A 12500-nucleotide genomic window follows, 5' to 3' on the forward strand; every position below is an offset into this window, starting at 1 on the left:
GTGTGTTTAATGCTAATGTACTACTGTTTGGTGTGTGAGTGTGTGAGTGTGTGTGTGTGTGTGTGTGAGAGAGAGAGAGAGAGAGAGAGAGAGAGAGGTGTGTAGTATTGTGTAGTGGTGTGGTGTAGAGTTGTGTAGTAGTGAGGTGTAGTGTAGAGGTGTGGTGTAGAGTTGTGTAGTAGTGAGGTGTAGTGTAGAGGTGTGGTGTAGTGGTGTGGTGTAGAGTTGTGTAGAGTTGTGTACTGTAGTAGTGAGGTGTAGTGTAGAGGTGTGGTGTAGTGGTGTGGTGTAGAGTTGTGTAGAGTTGTGTACTGTAGTAGTGAGGTGTAGTGTAGAGGTGTGGTGTAGTGGTGTGGTGTAGAGTTGTGTAGAGTTGTGTACTGTAGTAGTGAGGTGTAGTGTAGAGGTGTGGTGTAGTGGTGTGGTGTAGAGTTGTGTAGTGTAGAGGTGTGGTGTAGTGTAGAGGTGTAGTGTAGAGGTGTGGTGTAGTGTAGAGGTGTAGTGTAGAGGTGTGGTGTAGTGTAGAGGTGTAGTGTAGAGGTGTGGTGTAGTGTTGTGTAGTGTAGAGGTGTGGTGTAGTGTAGAGGTGTAGTGTAGAGGTGTGGTGTAGTGTTGTGTAGAGTTGTGTAGTGTAGAGGTGTGGTGTAGTGGTGTGGTGTAGTGTTGTGTAGTGTTGTGTAGTGTAGAGGTGTGGTGTAGTGGTGTGGTGTAGTGGTGTGTAGTGTTGTGTAGAGTTGTGTAGTGTAGAGGTGAGGTGTAGTGTTGTGTAGTGTTGTGTAGTGTTGTGTAGTGTAGAGGTGTGGTGTAGTGGTGTGTAGTGTTGTGTAGAGTTGTGTAGTGTAGAGGTGAGGTGTAGTGTTGTGTAGTGTTGTGTAGTGTTGTGTAGTGTAGAGGTGTGGTGTAGTGGTGTGGTGTAGTGTTGTGTAGTGTTGTGTAGAGTTGTGTAGTGTAGAGGTGTGGTGTAGTGTTGTGTAGTGTTGTGTAGTGTTGTGTAGTGTTGTGTAGTGTAGAGGTGAGGTGTAGAAGTGTTAACTGGACTCACCATAGCAGGTGTGATTGTCGTCACTCAGCCTCATTAAGTGAGGACACGCACAGGAGAAGGTCTGATTATAATTAATGAGGCAGAGATGAGAACAAGGGCCCAGACCACCGTTAGCTGCACACGGGTTTGGAGCTGAAACACAGACAAAATCTACATTTAATTCATCTTCACTTCAATTTATACTTTATTCAATAATTAGGCTTAAAGATTCAGTCAGACAGACAGACTGTCAGACAGACAGACAGACAGTCAGACAGACAGGAACTCAGACAGACAGACAGACAGACAGACAGACAGACAGACAGGAACTCAGACAGACAGACAGTCAGACAGACAGGAACTCAGACAGACAGACAGACAGACAGTCAGACAGACAGACAGACAGACAGACAGACAGGAACTCAGACAGACAGACAGACAGACAGACAGACAGACAGGAACTCAGACAGACAGACAGACAGTCAGACAGACAGGAACTCAGACAGACAGACAGACAGTCAGACAGACAGTCAGACAGACAGACAGACAGGAACTCAGACAGACAGACAGACAGTCAGACAGACAAACAGACAGACAGACAGACAGACAGGAACTCAGACAGACAGACAGACAGTCAGACAGACAGTCAGACAGACAGACAGACAGACAGACAGGAACTCAGACAGATAGACAGACAGACAGATAGTCAGACAGACAGGAACTCAGACAGACAGACAGACAGTCAGACAGACAGGAACTCAGACAGACAGACAGACAGTCAGACAGACAGACAGACAGACAGACAGGAACTCAGACAGACAGACAGACAGTCAGACAGACAAACAGACAGACAGACAGACAGACAGACAGACAGACAGACAGTCAGACAGACAGACAGACAGACAGACAGACAGACAGTCAGACAGACAGTCAGACAGACAGACAGACAGCCAGACAGACAGGAACTCAGACAGACAGACAGACAGTCAGACAGACAGACAGACAGACAGACAGACAGACAGACAGACAGACAGACAAAAACTATGAATTTCCCCTAAAATTAACTATTGATTATGATTTTTTTTCAGCTGCATCAGATATAACAAATGATTCACAGTGTGTTTGTAAATGTAAATTAGAAATAAAGAGAAATGGAGTAAACATGATGTTATAATAATGTGGAGCGGTCAGTCAGTGTAGTTACACTTCCAGTCTGCTGAATCTCTCGTACGTCAAACTCTCTGCTGTTTGTTGTATTTTTGTGCTTTTTCTTGTGTAAACTTGTGCACTAAATGTTAAAGATGCAGTACAAAGTCCAGGACTGGAGAGAGATCTGAACCTCGGCAGATCTGGGTGGAGTCACGCAAAAGGTGGAGGAGGTGTAGTGTGTTTCTGACTGGATTAGTGTGTTTAATGTGCTGTTTCATGTTAAACAGTGTTATAAGGAGTCAGCAATTAGATCTAACCTGGAGCAGTCGGATCAGACCCAGGGCTTTGGGATCTGCAACAAGACATCTGAATAACTGGAGTCTGATGTTTAGTGTCTGATTTCATGACTTCAGCACAAATTAATACTGATGTAACCGTCAAAGTGCTGCCACACGTATAGGAGAACATTTCAGTCTGAAGTCTTCAGTGTCAGGAGGATCAGCTGTGATCATTAGGAATGAACCAGGACTACAGACATGGTGAGGAGACACAATTTATTCCAATCACGTGTGCTCACATCCACATCTATATAATCTCGTGATCAATAACTCCAGATGTGACGTGGACAGAGAAGAACATCCTGACAAACCTGAGCTGAGGGAAGGTTAACAGTTCACAGCTGATTTAAACTGCGCTGGCATTCACGTCTAAACCGATCGAATCAAACTGTGAGGTTCAGTCACACGTAAACAAACACATGTCCACACCTATAGACCAAACTGCTGCTATAACCAGCTCCAACTTCACCTTCAATACACTGACAAACAGCATCAGGACCAGCATCACTCAAACAAGCCTCGTGTCCTAAACCACATCGCGTTAAAGACTTAAAGTGTCTGAGAAAGTCACACAATAAAAACAGGACAAACAGGCAAACTAACTGGTTCTGATGAGCTATCACAACAAACCCTTAGTAGGTTATAGGGATTAGGGATTAGGGTGTAGGGACAGTCTGTTCCCTTCACTCTCACCTTGTGGTTGTCTGGATGGATGATAAACCTGCAGGTCAAACGGCTGCGTGTTGGTTCTCTGTACCACAGTGACGTTGTTTCCTGTCCACTTGTTGGCTTTGGCGAGTGTGTTTGTGCGCCAGTCTGTCCAGTACACTTCCCCTCCGTACATAGTGACAGCAAACGGGTGCGACAGGTATTCGTGTCCACGGAGAACCTCAATCAGCCCGGAACCGTCGTACTTGGCTGAGTAAATTGCATCAGATCTGGAAACAAAGAGGACAAACTAGGACACAATGATCTGGAGTTGTTGGGATTCCGACTGTAAATCTCTTGCCGTTTGTTCATCACTCGACCTCTTACAGTATCCGTCCATTAGGTGGGACGCTTCAGAATTATATCTGTTTGAAATATCGCTGGAGAACATCCAGGAGAGTGAAGCTTTTTGTTCGTGTTGGAGATCTAAGAACTTTTACCTGGCATCGATCCAGAGAATTCGTCTCTCCAGGTAATCGACAGTGAGGCCGTTCGGCCAGCCTCCGTTTCCTGTCTCTTTGTGGATGGTGCGCCGTCCAAATCCACTCATCGAGGCAGCCTCGATCCTCGGCATGCTCGCATCCCAATCCGTCCAAAACAGGATCCTGTAAAAAGTTAATTGTAAGACATTTATGGGATAAAAATTTGTCTTGGCTGGAAAAAGAACTAACACTAAATTACTGCTGTATTTGAAGGCATTAACCACAGGGTGAATACTGAAGTGAGGGACGAGTCTGACGGACTGAACACTGATCATCCAGACTCCATGAAGGAGTGCAGATCAGATCAGGGGGTGATTAAATATGAGTTGATGCACGTTGAACCTTAATGAATGTAGTATGTGACTGTACACTGTACCCTTCTCTGGGGTCGAGGGCGATGGCCCGCGGGTGCTCCACTTCTCCGGCTAGCAGAGTAGTGCGCATGGTTCCGTCCAGTTTCGCCACCTCGATCTGATCCAAGTTACTTTCCACCCAGTAAATATTTCCAGCGATCCAGTCCACAGCTAATCCTTCTGGTGTCGCCAAACCGTACTGAATCACTACGTCGAAACTCGTCAGAGCCGCTGAGAGACAGACACAAGATTTTTTAAATAATTTTAAATGACTTTTTTTTTTTTTGTGATTCTGGATTTTTATTTTTGAAAACAATGAAATTTCAATACATTTCTGATGATTTTCCTGAAAATCTGATTTTCACAAAACAATAATAAAAAAACTATAAATTGCAAAATAATTTCTCTGTTTCTTCTCAAATGTAAAGAAGAGTCTGACTGAACTCTACCTCCGTTCTCAGAGAGTTTCCCACGGTAGATTTTGTCCTCCACCACGTCGGTCCAGTAGAGCGCGCTCTCGTTTAGATGGAAATCCAGAGCGATGGTGTTACGAAGTCCTGGTACAAGGACGCTGAACTCTCCTTTGTGCAGATCAATGCGTCGAATCTCATGACGGTTTGAGAAAATGATGAAGGGCTTCACTGGATCTGTGGGAAAGACAAAAATCCTGTTAAAAAACACATCCACAGGAAGGAAACTGTAACTAAATACTATAATGTCCTGAAAACATCTTTCAACAGAGATTTCATTTGTTTTCCATTTTATTGAGAACTCTCTCACTCACTCGCTCATTTTCTACCGCTTATCCGAACTACCTTGGGTTACCTCGGGATCTCAGGCGTCATCGGGCATCAAGGCAGGATACACCCTGGACGGAGTGCCAACCCATCACAGGGCACACACACACACACACTCACACAATCACACACTACGGACAATTTTCCAGAGATGCCAATCAACCTACCATGCATGTCTTTGGACTGAGGGAGGAAACCGGAGTACCCGGAGGAAACCCCCGAGGCACGGGGAGAACATGCAAACTCCACACACACAAGGTGGAGGCGGGAATCGAACCCCGACCCTGGAGGTGTGAGGTGAACGTGCTAACCACTAAGCCACCGTGACCCTCTTGTTGAGAACTATATTCATATTTTATATTGTAATTGTAGTCCACAGTAAAATGTATTAATGAATTCATTTTTTATTATTTAATCAACTTTCTGACTCCCAAGATGACTTTACAGATCATTCTAGTGTCAATTTCTCAAAACTTTATAAAATTTTCTTCTCAAAGGATTCTTTTCAAAATGTCTAAAAAGTGGCTTTAATAAACTGTGATAATTTTGTTTTTTTTACACATTAATGACACTAGATTTATTTTATTTTGATTTATTTTTCTAAAATTTCAAGAACGAATGTCTTCCTTCCTTCTGCCTTATGAACAGAAAGAGTTATATTTCCACCTCAGCAGCTGTAGGTTCTCCATGTTCCTCTCTCATGTCCCAACACACACACACACACACAAACCCCACACACACACACAAAGGTGATGTCCAGTGACTAATTCAAGCAGCAGTGGAATGAACAAACTTTTTTGTTTAATCCAAACATCATATCTGTGCTTGATCTTCTGCCTAGACTTTCCAGATACTCCTCCATCTGACTGAGGTTCCATGTCCATGGCAACCATCACACTTCCTGCCAAAATAAATGTTTTCCCTTTTCTCCTTCATGCTTATTTTTCACATTTCCAGCATGTTAATAATGGAGCTATTCACTGCACTGCGGACTGTTTCCCAGTGCCCTCATTCTCACCCCGATTATTAGCCCCAAACCAACAGCCAGCAGCCTTATAACAGAATAAGTGCCCTTGTGAGAAGCACACTTCCTGAACAAGTGGATGATCGCCAACACTATAAAGCTTTCAACCTCTATTTAAAGTGTTTATTTCTGTTCTTTTCTCTTCCTGGCTTTGCCTCCTTTTTTAAATCTTTTTTAAGAACAGGGAGAAAATCTGAATTTATTGGTCATTTAATTAGGAATTTCTTTTAACATTAAACATTTTTAGATTCAGATAAACTGAAATGAAATGTAGAATTTTTATATCATAATTTAACAAAAACTAATAGATATATTTACATTTTTTATTCTTATTTATACATATTTACTCAATTCTAAAGTAAATGCAATGCGAATGTATTTGATATGATGTTTCATATACAAGGTGTTTTACCATAAAATAAATTATACATAAGACTGACTGAAAGGAATAAAAGCCTTTATATGATATATGTTTTACAGGTGGAATAGGGAATAGGGAATAGGGGATAGGGGATAGGGAATAGGGGATAGGGGATAGGAGATAGGGGATAGGGGATAGGGGATAGGGGATAGGGGATAGGGGATAGGAGATAGGGGATAGGGAATAGGGGATAGGGGATAGGGTATAGGGAATAGGGGATAGGGAATAGGGGACAGGGAATAGGGGATAGGGGATAGGGGATAGGAGATAGGGGATAGGGGATAGGAGATAGGGGATAGGGAATAGGGGATAGGGGATAGGGGATAGGGAATAGGGGATAGGGGATAGGGGATAGGGAATAGGGGATAGGAGATAGGGAATAGGGGATAAGGGATAGGAGATAGGGGATGAGGGATAGGGGATAGGGGATAGGGGATAGGGGATAGGGGATAGGGAATAGGGGATAGGAGATAGGGAATAGGGGATAAGGGATAGGGGATAGGAGATAGGGGATGAGGGATAGGGAATGGGGAAAAGGGGTAGAGGATAGGGGATAGGGGTAGAGGATAGGGGGTAGAGGATGGGGGGAGAGGATAGGGGTAGAGGATAGGGGGTAGAGGATAGGGGTAGAGGATAGGGGGTAGAGGATAGGGGGTAGAGGATAGGGGGTAGAGGATGGGGGGTAAGGGGATAGGGGGTAAGGGGATAGGGGGTAAGGGGATAGGGGATAGGAGATGTGAGAGAGTGAATTTGAGATAGAGAATGGGGGACAGGGGACACAGATTAGTAAACAGGGAGGTCAGTTCACGTCTCTACATGTAGAATGTTTTGTACCTGTGCTCCTGCAGCTCTCCATGTCCGGCTCCAGAGCCCAGCCGTCGTAACATGAGCACTTGACGGTGAATTTGTCCTGCTCACAGCGCTGGCTGCACTTCAGGTGTTTGGCACAGAAGCCCTGGATCTGGCAAGTTTTATTATTGGCACTGAGCTCCATCCCCAGTGGGCAGGAACACACGATTCCCAAACCCGGAGCCACGGAACAGTTGTGACTGCAGCCGCCATTCTCCAGTGAACACAGATCTGATCGTACACAGAGCAGGACACGGTGTTAAAGGACACGAGAGAACTCATTAACACCTGAATCAGACACGCTATGGGGCAGGGAAAGGGGTAAGGGAGGGGGGTAGGGCATATGGGCAAGGGAGACAGGTAAGGGGATTTGGGGAGAAAGGACAGAAGAGAAAGGAGAGAAGAGGAGAGAGAGAACAGGGGAAAGAGGAGAGAAGAGAGAGGAGAGGAGAGAGAACAGGGAGGAAAGGAGAGAGAAAACAGAAGAGAGGAGAGGAGAAAGAAGAGAGAGAACAGGGGAAAGAGGAGAGAGAGAGAGCGAGAGAGAGAGAGAGAGAGAGAGAGAGAGAACAGGAGAGAGGAGAGAGAGAACAGGGGAAAGAGGAGAGAGAGAGAGCGAGAGAGAGAGAGAGAGAGAGAGAGAGAGAGAGAGAGAGAACAGGAGAGAGAAGACAGAGAGAGAGAGAGAACAGGAGAGAGGAGACAGAGAGAGAGAGAGAACAGGAGAGAGGAGAGAGAGAGAGAGAGAGAGAGAGAGAGAGAGAGAGAGAGAGAGAGAGAGAGAGAGAGAGAACAGGAGAGAGAAGACAGAGAGAGAGAGAGAGACAGAGAGAGAGAGAGAACAGGAGAGAGGAGAGAGAGAGAGAGAGAGAGAGAGAGAGAGAGAGAGAGAGAGAGAGAACAGGAGAGAGGAGACAGAGAGAGAGAGAGAGAGAGAGAGAGAGAGAGAGAGAGAGAGAGAGAGAGAGAGAGAGAGAGAACAGGAGAGAGGAGACAGAGAGAGAGAGAGAGAGAGAGAGAGAGAACAGGAGAGAGGAGACAGAGAGAGAGAGAGAGAGAGAGAGAGAGAGAGAGAGAGAGAAAGAGAGAACAGGAGAGAGGAGACAGAGAGAGAGAGAGAGAGAGAAAGAGAGAACAGGAGAGAGGAGACAGAGAGAGAGAGAGAGAGAGGAGACAGAGAGAGAGAGAGAGACAGAGAGAGAGAGAGAGAGAGAACAGGAGAGAGGAGAGGACACCAGGAAAAGGGAAAAGAAATGAAATGTGTCATTATTTTAGTTTAGATTTATGGTTATTTTCCTCCTTTTCTCTCTCTCTCTCTCTCACCGCACAGTTTCTCGTCAGATCCATCAGGACAGTCGTCCTTCCCGTCACACAGCCTCTCAGGTGGGAGACAGATATTGGAGTCGTTAACACACACGTGGTGAGAGAGTTTACACACCAGCGCTTCACAGTTCTCCTCATCAGAGTTGTCCTCACAGTCGCTGTCTCCGTCACACACCCACGCCTTACTGATACACTTTGCTACAGAACAAAAGGTCAAAGGTCACCGTTGAAATTGTCCCTAACCCCCATCCCCCCGTAAATTAAAATGTTCAGCTGCTGCTCAGAAACTGGAGCTGTTCATCATGTTCTGTTCCTCATAAAGGATTAAAGATAAATGTGTTCACACACACTGCTGCAGCTGACACTACATTACCCAGAGCTCCTCACCAGAGTCTCTGCAGCCGAATTTCACAGCAGGGTCACAGATGTTAGTGACGCCTTCGCAGTTTTTCTCATCGCTCATATCGACACAGTCTGTGTCTCCATCACAGCGCCAGCGCAGAGGAATACACAGACTGTCCATCCGACACTGAAACTCGTCTGTGTGACAACCGCCAGGGGGACGGGTCGCTGAAATACACACACACACACACACACACACACGCACCCACACACCCACACACGCGCACACGCACCCACACACACGCACCCACACACACGCACCCACACACACGCACACACACACACGCACCCCCCCCACACACACACCCACACCCACACGCACCCACACACACACACACACACACACATGCACCCACACACACACATGCACACACACACATGCACCCACACACACATAATAATAATAATAATAATAATAATAATAATAATAATAATAATAATAATAATACAATCCTATTGCTATTGTTGCATTGCTGAAATATTATACTATTGTTATGATGATGATGATGATGATGATGATGATGAAGGTGATCACCGTTATTGCTGCAGTTGGCGTGTGTCTCGTCACTGAAGTCGTTGCAGTCGTTGTCACCGTCACAGGTCCAGTAATCCGGGATGCAGCGGCCGCTGTTGCACTTAAACTGAGTGCTGGAGCAGGAGTGAGTGCAGCCTGCTTCATCACTGTTATCACCACAATCGTTATCTACAACACAACACAATTACACAACAACGCTACACGATCACCACAATAATCTGCTGCAGAGTATTAAACCATCACATGAACATAAAGTGAAAATGTGGGCCTTTCTACACACACACGCCACACACACATACACCACACACACACATGCCACACACACACCAAACACACACACACCAAACACACACAACATATAAACAACTAAAGAAAGACACATAAACAGCACAACAGATAATCACAGAAACTGCATAGATCAGACCATGCACCATGAAGAACAATATAATGTGATGTAAAGATAAAGGAGACGCTGAAACGGAGCTCTGTTCACTCGCAGGGGTTTAGAATTATTATTAAATATATATGTGACCTTTTCTGTGTAGGAAAAGTTTAAATATTCATTAGATTAATATGTAAAATATTTTATTTCCTACCAAGAATAGACCAATAAAAAGAATCTGACTATTTCACACAGAATGATTTCTAATTCATTCCTGTTGACTTTCTTCTCCTCTGTACATTACGGTGCATGTTGATCTATGCACTAACCGGTCAGGGCGGGACAATTGAACTCATCAGATCCGTCCCCACAATCCTTTTCTGCAACAGCGAGCACATTGGAGACAAGGGGGCGGGGCCAATGGCACAGAGAACAGGAAATGATGTAAACACACACAGACGAATAAATAAGGTAAAGAAGACAAAAAACACACAAAGACATAGACATGTGGTAACCATGGAGACGTGATGAAGTACAAACACACACACACACACACACACACAATAATATACACCAACACACACTAAAACACAAACTTAAACACCAACACAAACATACACTAAAACACACACAGCAACACACAATCATACACTGTAACACACAAACACACACTCTTACAATAAGGCACACACCAACACACAATCATACACTATAACACACACTCATACACTATAACACACACCAACACACAATCATACACTATAACACACACTCATACACTATAACACACACTCATACACTATAACACACACCAACACACACTCATATACTATAACACACACTCATACACTATAACACACACACCAACACACACTCATACACTATAACACACACTCATACACTATAACACACACTCATACACTATAACACACACCACACTGATATACTATAACACACACTCATACACTATAACACACACACCAACACACACTCATAAACTATAACACACACTCATACACTATAACACACACACCAACACACACTCATACACTATAACACACACTCATACACTATAACACACACCAACACACACTCATATACTATAACACACACTCATACACTATAACACAGACTCATACACAATAACACACACCAACACACACTCATACACTATAACACACACCAGCACACACTCATATACTATAACACGCACACACCAACACACACTCATACACTATAACACACACACCAACACACACTCATACACTATAACACACACACCAACACACACTCATACACTATAACACACACTCATATACTATAACACACACTCATAGACTATAACACACACACACACCAACACACACTCATATACTATAACACACACTCATACACTATAACACACACTCATATACTATAACACACACTCATACACTATAACACACACTCATACACTATAACACACACCAACACACACTCATACACTAGCACACACACACCAACACACACTCATACACTATAACACACACTCATACACTATAACAAAAACTCATACACTATAACACACACTCATACACTATAACACACACACCAACACACACTCATACACTATAACACACACACCAACACACACTCATATACTATAACACACACTCATACACTATAACACACACCAACACACACTCATACACTATAACACACACTCATACACTATAACACACACTCATACACTATAACACACACACCAACACACACTCATATACTATAACACACACTCATACACTATAACACACATTACCACAATACACACTCATACACTATAACACACACACCAACACACACTCATATACTATAACACACACTCATACACTATAACACAGACTCATACACTATAACACACACCAACACACACTCATATACTACAACACACACACCAACACACACTCATATACTATAACACACACTCATACACTATAACACACATTACCACAATACACACTCATACACTATAACACACACCAACACACACTCATACACTATAACAAAAACTCATACACTATAACACACACTCATACACTATAACACACACACCAACACACACTCATACACTATAACACACACTCATACACTATAACACACACACCAACACACACTCATATACTATAACACACACTCATACACTATAACACACACCAACACACACTCATACACTATAACACACACTCATACACTATAACACACACTCATACACTATAACACACACACCAACACACACTCATATACTATAACACACACTCATACACTATAACACAGACTCATACACTATAACACACACCAACACACACTCATATACTATAACACACACACCAACACACACTCATACACTATAACACACACTCATACACTAACACACACACCAACACACACTCATACACTATAACACACACTCATACACTATAACACACACCAACACACACTCATACACTATAACACACACTCATACACTATAACACACACTCATACACTATAACACACACACCAACACACACTCATATACTATAACACACACTCATACACTATAACACAGACTCATACACTATAACACACACCAACACACACTCATATACTATAACACACACACCAACACACACTCATACACTATAACACACACTCATACACTAACACACACACCAACACACACTCATACACTATAACA

At 43.6% G+C, this 12500-nt stretch overlaps 1 protein-coding gene across 2 annotated transcripts in view; it reads right to left on the reverse strand.

The window, feature by feature from the left end:
* Positions 1–12500, reverse strand: part of LOC132837843 (low-density lipoprotein receptor-related protein 1-like) — a 113040-nt gene that overhangs the window by 50619 nt on the left and 49921 nt on the right. For both annotated transcript variants that reach the window (XM_060857747.1, XM_060857746.1), the window contains exons 20-28: positions 9403–9570; positions 8853–9035; positions 8466–8663; positions 7128–7373; positions 4501–4698; positions 4075–4282; positions 3657–3821; positions 3202–3446; positions 1043–1174 (exon numbers count right to left, since the gene is read on the reverse strand). In XM_060857747.1, coding sequence (XP_060713730.1) covers positions 1043–1174; positions 3202–3446; positions 3657–3821; positions 4075–4282; positions 4501–4698; positions 7128–7373; positions 8466–8663; positions 8853–9035; positions 9403–9570 — 1743 coding nt within the window. The remainder of the gene's footprint in view (positions 1–1042; positions 1175–3201; positions 3447–3656; positions 3822–4074; positions 4283–4500; positions 4699–7127; positions 7374–8465; positions 8664–8852; positions 9036–9402; positions 9571–12500) is intronic.

This window comes from Tachysurus vachellii, chromosome 22 (assembly GCF_030014155.1).
Source record: "Tachysurus vachellii isolate PV-2020 chromosome 22, HZAU_Pvac_v1, whole genome shotgun sequence".
NCBI classification, from domain to species: domain Eukaryota; kingdom Metazoa; phylum Chordata; class Actinopteri; order Siluriformes; family Bagridae; genus Tachysurus; species Tachysurus vachellii.